A 17675-nucleotide genomic window follows, 5' to 3' on the forward strand; every position below is an offset into this window, starting at 1 on the left:
ATTCTTATCACGATATACTGCATGTGATTTCCAAACTTTACACGCTAATCCTGCACAAGACAAGTGGTGCATCCCAAGTCATGGGTCTGCATCAAACCATGACTCAAACCAATCTGATATCTCTTGAATATCTTCATATATTAACCAACATGTATGGTATTCGCGCTTCTTTTGGCAGTGAGTTTATTTTAACAAGGTCATAAAAACAAGGAAATGAGGCCAATTGCAAATGTCATGTTTTATTTAAGTACTGCATATGCTACATGGGAGCTAGTTTGCTTGTTATCTGCAGTAAACAGAAACAGTATGCCACTGTTTGCTGATAAAGGGTTTATATGCCCTGGTATCTGAACTGTGAGCTCTCAAATGTCATTCTCAGCTCCTAGGGAGTATACAAAATAAGCAGCTGTATAAGGTGTTAGAAAGCTTCCAGTCCCACTACCATCTCATCCCAACCCATTCACTGCTGAGTGAGAAAGGCTTACTTCAAACGAAGTCACTTGCCTATGGAGATACAACATGTATCATGTGCTTCAGTGTGGGCAGGACCGAACTCCAAGAAACTTTCAGGACTCAAGCATTTGAACACAGTCACCATCCTCCTACTCTCTCCTGTGTGCAGTACATCATACCACATGCAGTGTATACAATCAGGTCTGGGCCTCGTTCCACAAAGCAATCTTAGCGCCATGAATGTGGTTTGTCATGTTTGTCTTTGCTAAAGTATGGGAGTTACGATCGACCTAGCATTAAGATTGTTTTGAGGAACAGGGCCCCGGACTTGATGTGACGCTGAGCATGACTCATTTCTTTCTTCCCTTTCTCTAGGCTGCCATGAAGTAGGCAATGTGCCTGATAGGCCTATGTTCTTTCTTTCACCTGCTGTCTAGAAAGGAAGGACTGGGTGTTTTCATATCAAAGCCTTCCTGAGACTAATGAGTTGTAGCTCTGTGAGGTGGACTGACTCACCTTCCAGGTACAGGAACTTGCTGTACTCCTTCACCAGGGCGTGGTCGTTCTTGAAGAAAGATGTGCTGCTGTCTCCATCAACTGGATCCACCCATATCGTGCCACCATCACTCACAAAGTACAGCTCATTAAACAATGCCGACTTGTACCAGGCTGGAAGGTTCCTGGCAAAAGATTAGGGATAATTACAAACCTTATGGAGAGTATCTCCTCTACACATACAGACTACCTGTTGGAGAGTATCTCCTCTACACATACAGGCTACCTGTTGGAGAGTATCTCCTCTACACATACAGGCTACCTGTTGGAGAGTATCTCCTCTACACATACAGACTACCTGTTGGAGAGTATCTCCTCTACACATACAGGCTACCTGTTGGAGAGTATCTCCTCTACACATACAGGCTACCTGTTGGAGAGTATCTCCTCTACACATACAGGCTACCTGTTGGAGAGTACCTCCTCTACACATACAGGCTACCTGTTGGAGAGTATCTCCTCTACACATACAGACTACCTGTTGGAGAGTATCTCCTCTACACATACAGGCTACCTGTTGGAGAGTATCTCCTCTACACATACAGGCTACCTGTTGGAGAGTATTTCCTCTACACATACAGACTACCTGTTGGAGAGTATTTCCTCTACACATACAGACTACCTGTTGGAGAGTATCTTCTCTACACATACAGGCTACCTGTTGGAGAGTATCTCCTTTATGTATTACCTGTTGGAGAGTATCTCCTCTACACATACAGGCTACCTGTTGGAGAGTATCTCCTTTATGTATTACCTGTTGGAGAGTATCCCCTCTACACATACAGGCTACCTGTTGGAGAGTATCTCCTTTATGTATTACCTGTTGGAGAGTATCCCCTCTACACATACAGGCTACCTGTTGCAGAGTATCTCCTTTATGTATTACCTGTTGGAGAGTATTGGGTTTTGCCACTCTTCAATCTTGCTCTCCCAGGCCTGGTACTGGCCTATTGCATGACTGCTGATCTGCTTGGCACCGGTGCCATCAGTCCCGAACCAGCGGGCATAACGTCTGAAATATGAGGTTGTAGTGAATGCATGCTTGCCAAATGTCATATAGCATGAGTATGTTTATGGGACCCAATACATAGAGAGAAAGAGATACTGTTTCCTGACTTAATGCAGATTGATGTACTTCTGAGTGAGTGAGTATGCCAGACTGAAATCTGCCTTAACCTTCCCGCTTACCTATGATATTTCTGTCTCCAAGAGCTAAAGTGGATGACGTCATATCTCAGACCAGACTGAACCCTGCTGTGATGTTTTTGTCCCCTAGAGCTAAAGTGCAAGATGAGCATATGCCAAACCAGAGTGAAACCTGCTTTAACCTTCCCACTTACCTATGGTATTTCTGTCCCCTAGAGCTAAAGTGTATGACTGGCATATCCCAGACCAGACTGAACTCCGCCGTGGCCAACTTGCCGGCTGCCACATGACACTGCACACACACAGCAGCCGCGATCTCCTTTCCCTTCAATGTCTTTTCACTGCTTTCTGCAAAGAAAAACCAGCAAAAATATTACATTGCACATCTGATATTAACTGAAAATTCAAATATCATGTAGAACAAATAAAGCCCACAAACAACACAGTATAACAGTACCTGTTGAAGATGTCAGTTGTCCATCTTCTTTGAGGTCTAACCAAACCTCGCTTCCTGTCCCTTGAGGGTCAAAGCTCACCAGATGACTCACAGACACCCCCTCCTGACAGACAAAAACACATTGTCAACATGAAAGCAGATTATGTGACTTTAGCTGTCATTACAACTATCAAGACTATAGAATAATTGACAACACAGATCAAATTGGGGCAAGTGAAAGAGTAGATGAGAATCAGTCTGCTCAATAACGCCATGCTGTGAAGAAAGAAGCTGTCCGGAGTCAATCCATAGTGCTTCCGAAAATGACATATCTTTTTCATTTTACAATGTCAATAAACATTATTCTTTTTCAGACATGGGTACAACTTTGCAGAACAAAGTGTGCCAACTAACACCAGCTGGCTGCCAGAACACTAACTTTAGGCCTCAAACTAGCTCCATACTCATACTGACAGATCTTTAAGTTCATTAATTAATCCAGATTTTGAAGGGAATAAGTTCTAGCTCCATACAGTGAGTCTCCCTCTCTGCAGTCCAAGCTACTGACCCTTTGTGCTGCCGAGAGTGCGTATGTACAGTCCATATCCCTGAAGGTCTGGTGGATGAGGACTCCGCTGACGTCGCCCCCCTCGCTGTCACACTTAAAGGGCTCGTTCCAGCAGCCTCCTTCCTTATCCTCCTTCACACCACGGCCATTTTTAAATGAGAACATGATACTGATGTCAAGGTCATCGGTGCTGTTGTTCGTGATGGTCCACACAAACACTGCTGCTGGTAGTGAACTCTCCTGATGAAGAGAAAAAATGATTGACATCAATTAATCAAATGCAGTTTATAACATTAACAAAAGATAAGTATGATTTGGAAATATCATCCGCATTATCTATTGATCATTTTTTAACAATTATTTTTTGTTAGGAGATAAACATGATAAAAATATCATTTTTACACTCATTTTCTATTCTCATAAAGCATGTGCAAGTTCAGGGTTTGAAATTGATGAAATTCCGTTAATCCAAGACAAGTTAAATGCAGGCATTAGTGACTCTGCCTTGTGGACTACCACTTTCATCATTAGGTATATGGCAACTCTACATCAGTTTTTGGACATGTAAAAATAGAAGTTTAATTCTAACTTGCAATTCATAACGATTTCCTGTTTGAGCATGTCCTCAGGGAGTCCCTGACTTACCTTATACTCGTGTGGGTAGACGGGCGAGACCTGTCGACACACCAACTTGACATTGAACTCAGGGATGATGTACACTGTCCATGCTCGGGGGTAGAGGGCATGATAGGTGGCGTTAGCAGCCGGGAAGTTCCAGTCCCAGGACTTGAGATGTTTCCCCGTCTTCTTGTAGGACGCGAGCACCTGCTGCAGCACTGTCACGCCATTCTTGCGGATGCACACGGTGAACTGGGGACAGTCACAACTCATGTGAAACAGGTGCTCCATAATCTGTGCCCAATTCTGTTACTAGGTCTACATGTTGTAATGGACAACTTGGGTCAAACAGACATAAGCGATGTGTCATGGCAACTTGGGTCAAAAAGACATTAGCGATGTGTCATTGACAACTTTGGTCAAACAGACATTATCAGTGTGTCATTGACAGCTTTCGTCAAACAGACATTATTGATGTGTCATTGAACCTTGGGTCAAACAGACATTAGCGATGTGTCATTGGTAATTTGGGTCAAACAGACATTAGCGATGTGTCATTGGCAACTTGGGTCAAACAGACATTAGCGATGTGTCATTGGCAACTTTGGTCAAACAGACATTATCGATGTTTCATTGGCAACTTTGGTCAAACAGACATTATCGATGTGTCATTGACAACTTTGGTCAAACAGACATTATCGATGTGTCATTGACAACTTTGGTCAAACAGACATTATCAATGTTTCATTGGCAACTTGCGTCAAACAGACATTGTCGCTTTGCAAATGCCATCTTGTTTCAGACATTATGGCTGTCATTGGCAGAACAACGATTTAAAGATTCTCTCTCCCATGTAAATAAATGGTTTACATCCAGAGCCCTGCAGCTTGCAATGGACTTACCATATCAATCAACAAAGGAGAGAGAATCTGCCGTGGCAAGAGTGAGTGAGTTGTCTTTACTATGTAAGATGAAATTTAATCAAGTTAGTTAATTTGATCAGAATGGTAAATATGATCAGCCAAAACAGTTTGTTTGTTGTTTAACACTGCACTCAGCAAATATTCCAAGAAAATGACAGTGGTCTGTAAATGATCTAGCCCTGACAATCCAGTGAATGACATCATGAGCATCGATCTACGCAATTGGGATACAATGACATGCATCAACCAAGTCAGCAAGTCTGACCACCCAATCCCTCTTGTCGCCTCTTACAACATGCATAGTCGCCTTTTACGGGCTTATTCTAACCCGGATCTTCATGGGTCACCAAATCAGTACCCTGTAGAGGTTCAAGCACTGATGGGGGACGAATTGTGTGCAAATCCACTTTTTACTTATCATCATTGCAAAACATATAGGAGTGCATGCTGCTGCAATCTGATTGGTTTAAAAATGTGATTAAATGTGATATGATGCCCGAACATTTCCTGGACTATTCACCACACGTAAATATATTTCTTGATAAGTATTTTCTTTCTTCCCAAAGCCAAAATTTGAAAAACATGCCATTTGATGTGGCGCAGTAGATACCACTCTAACTGAATATAAACATTTCATCATCATGTATCAGAACAACTTGGATTTAGCGTATTGTCACACATTCTGCTATCCAGGCGAGTTAAGTTATAACGGAAGTATTTGTATCATGATGCCATAAAATTCCAGGGAGACTTTGTAGCATTCCAGAGTGATGTCATTTCTGTCTCACAACTGGAAGATTTCATTTAGAGAGTTATTACTCAGACAATGACTGATACCATGTGATACCATGTGACCCCATGCCACACACCCGCCACAGCCACCCAAGTCAATTAGCTTCTCGTACATATCCAAAAGCAAACCTTGGTTGTTCCTCAAGACATGGTACAAGGGGAGGAGAATTATCCTCAGTGACTGATACAGTGTGCTGTTTATAACGAACCATACATAACAAACTGACGGACATAATGAACTGGTTTTTTTGGTTCCCATCAAATTGCTGTATATTTGCTGTATATATACTTACAACGAACTACTGTTATTACCAACTAAAACTAGTGGTCCCTTTGGCAAAGCACACTCGTATAGGTGCAAAGCAAATGCCCTAAAAGGCAGGTGGATGACTTTGCCAAGTCAGAAAATAGCCTACCCTGAGTGGACAGGATCCGGAGATCGGTCATGACACTCTCCCATGCCGAGGCGAACAGAGAGACTACAGTCGACATTTTCCATATATAGTCAACAGAATTACACATAAACCAAGCATACATTGCCAAGTAAAGCAAGGCAAAAAGTGAGCAGGGCTCACTAATACTTCGACTCCAAGAATTGGCTGGAGAACAATGTTAGAGCTGGTTTCTCTCAATAAGCACAACAAAGTACCATAGTAAGGGCATAATACAAAGACGCATTGATGCATCATCGGTAAGATTTGCCAGATACGGTACACTTGACTTGACATGGATTGATATTTTGACTTGACTTGACATTGATTGATATTTTGACTTGACTTGACATTGATTGATATTTTCACCCAAGATCAATTGTCATTTCGAAGAATGTTCATGTATTTATATATGTCTTTTGTACCTTTGTGACCTCATAGTGTTACCATGATGTCACAACATCAGCAAACTTTGCACTGCACCTCTCCTACTGATAAAGAAACTATACCCCTAATTGGTAAAGAATCCATTAAGTTGTTCTCAAGTTAACGGTCGCACAAACGTTGAAGTAAAAAGATATTCTAAGTTAAAAACATGAAAACAATCATATTTAAAAAAAAATATACACATATCAAAATCAAACTTTGCACTGCACCTCTTCTATTCATGAAAACTGTTCCCTAAATTTGAAAAGAATCCATGCAGTAGTTTCGAGTAAAATGTCGCACAAATATTTAAGTAAAATAAATCTTAGTGAAAAAATCAAAAACAGCTGTACACTTTTCAGAAATCTTAAAATTTAAATCAAACTTCGCAGTGCCCTTCTCCTAATGCTAGTGGTATAGAAAGTGTTCAACAAGTTTGAAAAGAATCTTTGCAGTGGTTTTCACTTTACAGGTCGCACTAAAGAAGATGTCCTCGGAAGGATGGAAAAGGATGAACAGACAAGACTCCTTGGTATAACTATATCCTGCCCTTTTAGGTAGGGGGTATAAAAATGCACCCTTCCTTTTAAAAAATACTGTATCTGTACTGTCTGAGATGAGACATTTTGATGTAACCAATGTCCATGGCAACAACTGCTTTAAATACTACACTATACATGTACATTCAAACAAAAAGTGTAAAACCAAGGAAGCAAGTCCCTGTTCCATAATACCCTCCTCAGTTCCCAGTGGCCTTGCTAGAGGTAATTGTTGTAGCAATATCAACATGATCTTGGAAATATGATGAGGATGCTTTCAAGCAGATATTGTATTATCTTCCTATTGCTCATGCTAATGTAAGGCAATCAATACTAGTGGTGTATTGCACTCACTCACACATACAAACGTAACTCTTCGGAGCATGATTTGTTTGTTGTTTAACGCCGAACTCAGATATATTCCAGCTGTATGATGGCAGCCTGTAATTAATCGAGTCTGGTTCAGACAATCCAGTGATTGATATCATGAGCATCGATCTACGCAATTGGGAAACGTTGGCATGCATCATCCAAGTCAGCAAGCCTGAACACCCGATCCCGTTAGTCGCCTCTTTTGACAAGCATAGTCGCCTCTTACAGCAAGCATGGGTTGCTGACGACCTATTCTACCCCGGCGTCACGGGTGAGGAGTGATCAGTGGGAAGAATGACAGTTACCTCTGCTCCAGTCTGATTAGCTACCGACTACACCAAGTCATTACCCCAAATCAAACTATTTTTGTCATTTTTAAACCAAACAGTTTTACTTTTGAGGTTTCTGTATAGGATAATGCTTTTGTTTTATTTTATTTCTTTTTGGTACAGGAGAAAATGGTAATATCTGACAAGACTAACATCTCCTGCTGATGATGCAAGAGTGACATACCTGATCAGCATCGACTACATTGTAGTCATAGAGACCAGGCACCATGTGGAAGCGACAGAACTCCCCTCTGTATCCCCGACCAATGGAACCGCCTCCAATCCCACCGATAGGGCACCCTAGGAGAAACAGTTAAAAAATAGATCAATAAGAGTCATAAACAGGTTTAACCTCAAACTACTATCAAACATGACATGTATCATGATGTACAGTGTGCATATTTCTTTTAAAAGGTATCATCATGCGTTAAATATGCAAATGATGTCACTAAGCAGAAACAACCCACTGCTAAGTGGCAAACATCACTGCACTGTCTCAATAAATTATTGACTGATGTTCCCAGTAAGTTTAGATAAGGATTACCATATGTGTCGATGATTCTGTACACAAACTTGTTAGTAAATCATTTGGCACTATACAACAAACATGAAATACTCATGTCCCCAGCCAAAATGACATGTCTGGCTGTGTGCAAGGCATTAGCCCTCCGGAAACGAGCACTACTGCCATTTTCAAAAGTCAAAGTCGTTGCTATAGAAACTTGAAATTTTTTTTTTTTTCAAAAATCCCAATCTACCAATAGGCACCAGTTTACCACTAGACCTATCTATGTGCCAAGTTTGGTTAAGATATCTCTCATGGTTTTTGAGTTCTGCTCTAAAAACGAAACCTGACAGATGGACAGACAGCACCCATTCCTATATCATGTATATCCCCCGATTAATATAAAAATATGTCACAAACATCAATTATTTTAAGAATGACATTATATGATATTGATAAAGCAAATATTACCCTAGTGTATTTCTGTATTGAAATTATCATATATTAGCAGAGCTCCAGATAACTTTTTGAGCAATTGAGTTTTTACTCGAAGGTTCTATTTGTATTGGTTTATTACACTTTCATTGGGGAACCAATATTCTTTCACCCATCTATTCATCACTCTTTTAGGGTTTTCCCAAAACGTGTTAACAATTGGGGATTTAAAAAAAAGAGGAAATGTTTTAGATATATATAACAGTTCTAAATATAGGCTTGACTTGGAAAGTAAATGAGCTCAAAATGTGTGTTTTAGACATTAGCTCCGTTGTACGCTTGCTGAAAAAGCTTCATTGGGTAAGTTTACTTACACATGCCTTTTTTATACATTTGAGTTTTTCATTTAAAACATACGTTTCTGTAAGCAAGTAAATTGAAAGTAATTGGGTTTTGAATATTTTTGGGAGGTATTTTACGCAAAAATGCACCTTATCTGTAGCTCTGTATTAGGAATACTTGGCTAATAATCTCTATTTCATTTCTAAACTTTCTAATAGCCAGAGATTTGGGGATTAGTAAGATAAAACAGAAGGCCAATTCAGGGTTTAAGGCGATGCAGAAATGTGCGTCCAAAACAATATATGTATTGCATCCTGATGGACGCACAATATTCATTGTACCAAATTCTTGACAAGAATGATCAAGTTGATGTAATAAAAGTTATTACTGAATCATACAGTACAGTACACCACACCATTACAACAGCTTACAGGACCTTCGCGTTTGCTGGAAGGACTCTTGGAATTAGTAATTGGTGTCCTCTTGACCCCAAGTTTTGAAGGTCAAGGTAAATCTCTTCCCATGAGCCTACTTCACATATGACTATTTGTACGATGGAGCCTGGACTTCTAAATGTTCACATAAATACCGTAAAATTATTATTGAACTCCATCAACAGCCCCAATACATTTTACAAGAGTATTTCCTGGTCACAGCAAAAAATTGATTTTCCTATTTTGTTTCAGCTTAGTCTTGTCATGTTTCATGTTACCATGTTTACCAATAGACAAGGCACCATTGATGTCTCATGATATGTGTGTCATGTTCAATCATGAATATGACACTCACTTATTCTTTAACACTTGTCATGGTTGATTGCCCCCCAAAACGCAGTTTCTCTGACAGTCTCATAAACTAGGCCAAATGTACTCAAAAGCACACACAATATCTAGAATCAATCATGCTTCATTCAGAACTGATAATTGATGATCAATGCTCCTTGGGATAGGTCGGGAAGAATTAATCAACTCTGCCAGTATAGATCCTTCCCCAGTCCAATACTAAAACACAGCTGTACATCAATAGATGCAACTGTATTCTGTGGTTGGTCATACATTATACATGACAAGCGAACTTCGTGAACTCTGAACTTGCCATTACCCACTAGTAATGGACTCAAAAGGAGGTTCTGACATGACAACAGCAGAAATCACTTTTATAACAGCCTCCATCTCCATTGTGCATCACAATATCGAGATATGAACCCCTCGAACTGATACTGGACTCCATCCTCTCGTCACATGCAGCAAGCATGTTTAACACACATTACGTCATTCTTGTGACACGGTAAATCGTCTGTTCATACCTCCCACTACAGGGCCATGTCAACGGTCACAAAATTACACGAAAACAAAAAGGAAATATTTTTTCCTGACATGAAATATAACAAAACTGGTATTTCAAGTTAGGTCAATGATTATTATTAGATAACAAACTTTTGTCGTGTGATTGTGTACTTAATGGAAAATAATTGTGAAAATCCAGGTGTCAAAATGATGGTTGACTGACTATAGTGCCGGTTACCTCCCCTGAATATTCATATCAGTAACCCAGCAACTCACCACAAAACATCAGCTCCTTCAAAGCCCAACTTTACCCTCAGCCCCTCGCAACACTAGTGCTGGTTACCTCCCCTGAATATTTAGTGACGGCAACTCACCGTAGATGGGCTTGTGACTGATGGGGTTGAGGTGATCAATGAAGATCTTACGTCCCTGTCTCTTCTTGCTGATCCAGTATGTCATGTATCTGGCGAAGGGAAAAGTAAAAACATAACAATTAAAGACTGACATGATCTATTCATGATCACAGATCATGCTCAGGTTGCACACAACAAATATACATGGCTTGTCACGCTCAATGGTATTCAATCATTTGCCGTTTTCAAATTTACCGGTAGCAAATATGTTGCCTGGCAACCACACTTTGATTTAATCAAATGGGTAAACCGATATCTGTATTAGGCTTTGTGCTCCTTTAAGCATGTTAAGTGCCCCCCCCGACCAACTACTGGTATTAGACCAATCTGTAAGTAATCTTCAAAAGCGCCCCCCAAAGTGTACATAACAGTCCATAATTTCTTGTGTTATTATTACTACAGATTTTGTACAGAAACTAGCAGTGTAAGAGGGGTTAATGATTGCCTTGCATCTATTATCGAAAATGCTTCAGACTGATTGACATTTGAACTAATTCTCTTCCCTGCCGCCTGATCTCAACAAGTTAACACATGTATGGTTGTACTAAGTGCTATCCTTTGAAAATTGCCTAATTGTCAAGGGCACTTATCCTGTTTATTGCATTTTCAAAATCACGCAAATTTTCATCATGTTGGCAATGTGTACATAAACATGATAAATGACAAGTCGAAATGAAATTATGAAATTCAGAAGTTAGCAACTTAATTCCTGTGATTGAAAAGTGTGAGAGAGTAAGTATGGTTTTAAGCCACTTTTAGCAATATTCCAGCAATATCATGGCGTGGGACACCAGAAATGGGCTTCATACAGTGTACCCATGTGGGGAATTGAACCCGTGTCTTCGGCATGACTAGCGAAAGCTTTTACCACTAGGTTACTCCACCGCCTCTTTGATCGAAAAAGTGAAACTATTCACTGTATATTCCTGTACATAATTATTACACATGTGTTGTGAGCATAGCAATACCCAACAAAATGTTGGACGAAAAAATGTGCTTGGGAAATTCAATGTTCATGATGTATGGGTCTTTTATTATTCAGGTTCACCACAAATTACAGTTGAAAGAACACACACGACATATTGTGGTACATATCGCAATACATAAATCATTATTACAAAAAGAAAGTCAGGCCAAAACCCATCACTACTGTCGAGTAATGTAGTAAGAGAAATGTATTACAAATAATGGCATTGAATATCGTCAAATGGTGATTCAATTTAAGTTTTTAACAGATTGTATTACAGTTCAGTCTGGTGAATAATGGTCGACAGATGTTATTATCAACCTCATCTATTTTGGAATTGTGATGGAGTGCTATGCATCGGTGCCTAAAACATGGCATATGGGACACTTCTTAATATTTGCATTTGTAAAGTCTGTGTTAATATTGCCAAAATTGTAGAGACCCTAGAGATTTTCCTTGAGTTATTCTATAGTAATTGAATCTAGGGGCCCTAATCATTAACTTTTAATATTAGCTTATGTCAAGGACCTCTTGCTATGCTTGCTTGACTTGAAACTGATTATACTGTTTATTATCCCCCGCCACGAAGTGGAAGGGGGATAAAGGAATGGGGGCTGTCCGTCCGCCACGTTTTTTTCCGGAGCAGAACTAAAAAAACATGAGAGATATCTTAACCAAGCTTGGCACATAGATAGGTCTAGTGGTGGACTGGTGCCTTTTGATAATTGGGGATTTTTGAAAAATTTATAGTTGCCATAGCAACTAATTTGACTTAGACCATGAGACTGAAAATGGCGGTATTGGTGGGGGATGTGAGTATTTTATGCTTGTTGAACTTTTTAAGATATTGTGTGATTTGAGATACAGACACAAACATGAAACCAATATTTTCCAATTCTCCTTTCTCAACGTTATCCACACAACTGACCACAATTTCATATGTCCTGTGATAATACATATACTAAACATGCTATAAATCTATCCAAAACTGGAATTCACAATTGGTGGGCTAAGAAATGTGAAAACATTACAACTGAGATTTTGACATAAAAACACCTATAATACAGTATTTTATTGTGGGAATGTGAATCACAATATTTGAGATATATGCAGAAAGTTAATGACACCTATTTCATGCATATACCATGTACAAAGAAAACTCATGACAGGGCATGACATTAGAGTTTGAGGAGGGACCCTACAATCGTTTTTCTTTATGAAGTTGCAAAACTTGAAAGTATGTGAAAACAAATTGGAGATTTAGAATTCTAAATATTTTCAGATCTGTCTGAAAAGACAATCATGTAAATCTGATCCTTGTGTTCGCTGTTCACATGTTATATAAGTATGATTAGTAATATGACCACTGATGTCTGACAGTAATGAATTAACAATTCAACAGTATCCCATCCTATCTCAGCAACTGCAGCCACATCCCTACACTGCAGGCTATAGCAATAAAGGAAACGAACACAATGTCCTCAATTAACTATTTAACAAGAAGCGGTTAATTCTGAGACCAACTGTAATCAACAGAGTCAGTAATCCCAAGGGAGACAACCAATGTGGTTTAACCACAGAACAACACTCCTTTGCTGCATTGAATTATGACTGAATATCTGTTGAGGCAACAGTAAACATGTTGATGTCGGCCCCCACATCCAGCCTACTACAGATTGACTAGTCGGTAGAGACAGGGGACTTGGTAATAAATTTTGGGCAATCTCATTAAAATCTGATCTATACTTTTCACTCTGACAAGATATATTTCTTCGTGAACAACGGATAATCCATGGGAGGTCGTGCCTGGTGGACCCTAAATGAACTTTGACCCTCCAATCTTAATGAGGCATGTGTGGGTCAGAATGAGATGTGAGTTTTCAAAATCAATATCGCTTAGTTTGTTTACTCAGAAATGACAGGTTGTATAAAGATCCACAACAATGGCGAGAACTTACTTATTACCACGATAACATTTGGAATTGGTCATTATATGTTTCTTTTTGAGATGCAGAAATCAGACATGCAAGTCTGAATGCTTCGTTCACTGTCGACAACCCAAGGTCATGATCATGTTGATTAAAAAGTAAACCTTTATATGCCACATAGCCATGGTAACTAGAAAGCTGTTTGCATTACATGTAAGGCAATAGCAGCGACAAACCCATCTAGTCCTGAATACCCCAATATGTTTCCCCCAGAAACACCCTTCATGAACCATTCCGTCTTCACATACTCAGGACCAGCCCCATTAACCATCACTCAAGATATTCGATCAATGTGACTTATGTCATCTAATGCAGCACAACACAGTTCCATGCCTCTATGCAAGCACTTCCAGTTTAATGACATCACTTTCACATTTATAAAAAAACCATACTCAAACCCCCTCTGCTACCAATTTCTCCTTTATTTGGTAGAATTAAAACAAATGGCTATGTCAATCTGAAATTGACTAGTTAAAAAGTATCTAACTAGAATGTGAGTGAGTAAGAGTTTACACCGCTTTTAGCAATATTCCAGCAATATCACAGCGGGGGGACAACAGAAATGGGCTTCACATATTGTACCCATGTCGGGAATCGAACCTGGGTCTTCAGCATGATGAGCGAACGCTTTAACCAGTGGGCTCCCCGACCGCCCATCCTAACTAGAGCGGCTTGCTAGTGCTAAAGAAAACATTATTTTTCCCACTTCTATAGCTACCTTAATCATGTTAATAACAAAGTACCAACCACTTCCAGTTTAATGACATCACTTCATGTTTGTGAAAAAACAGATAGCCCTATGCATCTAGCTGCCTCGATAACAAATTCATAACCACTTTGGATTTGGGAAAACAGGGCCAAATCAAGACATGTTTGAAGCACATGCCTCTTGTTACCCTTATGATAATATCAAATACAACATTAGCTATTTGCCCCCATACATTCTGGTAATTTCATATGAATGGGTTAATATAAAGCCATTGTCTTATCATTGAAACATTGTTTGACTAAAACTGACAAAATGAGTAATGCAATGAACCGGTCATACTTTATCATGATATGGGGACAATCCCACATAGATGGAACATCCCATCCCATCAATATCAGAATCAAAGAGCACAGAACTTCAACCATCAAATCAGCCATCTCAGCAACTGCCCTAATCACAATCAACTGGGAAAACGTCCAAATCATCTCCAACAACCTCCACCTCCATGACTTCACTAAAAGAAATCTAACAGAAGCAGTTCACACTTGCCGCCACAAGCCATCAATCAACAGAGATAAAGGCTATGTCATCCCATCCACTAGGGCTGCAACGAATACACTGTGAGGCGAATACGATTCATATCACAAATATAGGGTAATGAATACGAATATTAATTCACAATTAAAATAACAAGTCAGAGGTTTATGTATTACTTATTATAATCAGTGAAACAATAACATAAATTATTTGACATGGTTTCTTAATTATTAATAAATTATACATTTATATACTGCACTTATCCAGGTACTAGTATCTGCTCAAATGCGAAAATGACCAGTGACAACAATACTGTCAAATTAAATATTATTAAAGTGTTGTCATTGAAAGAACTCTATTCATATAATATGTTGTTATGGATATTTTTAGGTACAGGGTATGTAAATATACATGATAGTATATTCATGGCCATGAATAACGAATTCAATTCGAGAATGGTTATGGTTCGATTCACCGAATACGCGAGTGAATCGTAACAGCCCTAGCATCCACCTACTATGAACTCATAAGCAATAACCACCCCACCTATGAACACTTAATCCTGTTCAATTGGCTTCCTGTCATATTGGCATCCTCATCATGTGTTCTCTGTCCATCATGTTGTTACAGTTTTATCATTTGGTTGTCATTGTTGCACCTACTCTCTCTGATGTATGTAATTGTTGTATTATATATATTCTGTACCATGCTAATTATTTAGCCCTGCTTGACAACGGTATAAGGATTTATACCGAAACTTTGCCTTTACAGTAAATAACGAAGTTGTTATCCATAAATTACTTCTACTTTGTATTGTTTGATAGGCATTACTTAAAAGTTGACGGATGACAAAATAGACACAACCTCTCTTTGTAATTAGCCAACACTTTACAAGGGACGCTCTCACAAATAATCAGTGCTTGTTAACCAAGTGATCAGCACCTGCTTGTTTACCTTTCTGCACATGTGCAGGGGCCATTTTCTGTACAAAAATCGAACCTAAATTGTACATATTCTCCTAAAATTACATTGTATAAAATTGTTAAAAAAGATAAGCAAACCCACACCAACACTCAAAACTAACCCAAGGGGCATAAAGGGGAGCCCCATCGTAAGGGATGTTTGATCAGGAAGGGTTAATATATCCAATGGTTAAGGATCGAGTTGGGGGTAACCTACCCTAACACAACTATCCCTAAGGGCAGGGTTAGAAACTAACAGTTTTCGTCCACTAGTCCTCATGATAACATATAGCAAAAAGGGTCAAAGAGACACGCGAGATGTGTGAAGCAAGAGCCTCAGATGGCACCCTGAGTCAATTAGTGCTATAGGCTGAACCAAGTAAACAGAATATGGCGGATCTAATAAAATTCATATGAGAAGGTTTGATTCTTTAAATAAATGCATAATCATAATAGTGAGACAAGAAAGATTGATAAGACACAACCATGTGCTGATGAAATACACACGTCCGATATTAAAAAATATATATACTTTTCGAAATATTACAATAAGCATTTGATGTTGCAGGTTGCAGGTGTATGTCTTGAGAATAAAAACATACACAGACATTGGAAGATAGAAACAATTCAATTTTAATAATTATTTACATGGTAGTTTTATAATACATGAACTACATGTTTTTTCAAATAAAGTCCGTGCAGCGAAACAGGAGAAAAATGACAGCATCATTGGATAACTACAAGGGTACCCAACCAAGCTCATCTATATTCAAGTATAAAAAATAACGAGGAACTAAATAGAACTTTTCGTGTCAGTTCATTACCATGATCGGCATAAATACTTAATGTTGTGAAAACGATGTCTCGGGTTTCACCATGATCACAAACCTTGTTTTCTACTCACGTACAAGGACTGTCAGTTCATCAAGTCAGTATATAAGTCAATACTGCATTGAGCTGGGTACTCGACCTGTTTTACTTACAACGATGGCTGACAACACACATGAACCTTTCCGAAGACCTCCGGAAACCTACGATCACTACATTAACAATGAAATGAAGTCAACTATGGTGTTCACTGTGAGCAAATGTTTTGTGATACAAACAGTATGTTCAAAGTGAGTATGGTTTTACGGCACTTTTAGCAATATTCCAGCAATATGACGGCGGGGGACACCAGAAATGGGCTTTACATAAGCTTCACCTATGTGGGGAATCGAACCCGGGTCTTCGGCGTTACGAACGAACGCTTTAACCAATAGGCTACCCCACCGCCCAAGTACGTTCCGAAGTCTCATACATTGGGCGTCGGACGCTAAGCGACGAATGTTCTACTTAGAAACAAACGTTGATAAGGATGATTTACCTCAAACTGAGTCCCACAAAACTTGGAATGTGCTTCAGTCGGGGAGTCGTGAAGGGATTGCATTTCGCTGGATTTGGACGATCTAGTGGTACACGCCATCCAAAATCTGGCACACCATCAATATGTTCCTGAGGTGTAGTTGGACTCTGATCTGGGCCCACAAACGACATCGAAAGCTTTTCTCTTTAGAACAAACAGTATAAGGAAGCACACGTTTGACACCAACGTTATTCCAGCTTTGTTGACGTTCAAAGAATCCTTCTTCTCGACCGGTTCCAAGAAACTATTTTCCGTACAACAATCGATTAAATATGTAAATATGATATTTTCTTTCTCTGTTTACAGTTCAATTCTAGTGTATATATTATATGAATACACAGTAACTTTATACAAAATGAGAAATATTTTCCAGATCTATTTTTATAATTTAAAGCTTTTCTTTTCATTTATCACCTTCGAATAACATGTATTTAGTTTTCTAATGTGATGTCTTCTTGTATCGTAAATCAAACTATGTCGTAAAATGATGCATAGTGATATTAATGTTCTGTTGTGTCTTTTAACATAGATATCTTGT

General features: G+C 39.1%; 1 protein-coding gene across 1 annotated transcript in view; it reads right to left on the minus strand.

The window, feature by feature from the left end:
* The window catches only part of LOC139452168 (non-lysosomal glucosylceramidase-like), a 31511-nt gene extending 14156 nt beyond the window's left edge, over positions 1 to 17355 (minus strand). The window contains exons 1-9 of the mRNA XM_071233562.1: positions 17099 to 17355; positions 10531 to 10619; positions 7773 to 7888; positions 3804 to 4028; positions 3159 to 3398; positions 2612 to 2714; positions 2349 to 2502; positions 1895 to 2020; positions 970 to 1133 (exon numbers count right to left, since the gene is read on the minus strand). Coding sequence (XP_071089663.1) covers positions 970 to 1133; positions 1895 to 2020; positions 2349 to 2502; positions 2612 to 2714; positions 3159 to 3398; positions 3804 to 4028; positions 7773 to 7888; positions 10531 to 10619; positions 17099 to 17268 — 1387 coding nt within the window. The 5' untranslated portion in view covers positions 17269 to 17355. The remainder of the gene's footprint in view (positions 1 to 969; positions 1134 to 1894; positions 2021 to 2348; positions 2503 to 2611; positions 2715 to 3158; positions 3399 to 3803; positions 4029 to 7772; positions 7889 to 10530; positions 10620 to 17098) is intronic.
* Between the last annotated feature and the right edge of the window lie 320 nt (positions 17356 to 17675).

Source organism: Haliotis cracherodii, unplaced genomic scaffold (assembly GCF_022045235.1).
Source record: "Haliotis cracherodii isolate W230 unplaced genomic scaffold, xgHalCrac1.p SCAF_1, whole genome shotgun sequence".
NCBI classification, from domain to species: domain Eukaryota; kingdom Metazoa; phylum Mollusca; class Gastropoda; order Lepetellida; family Haliotidae; genus Haliotis; species Haliotis cracherodii.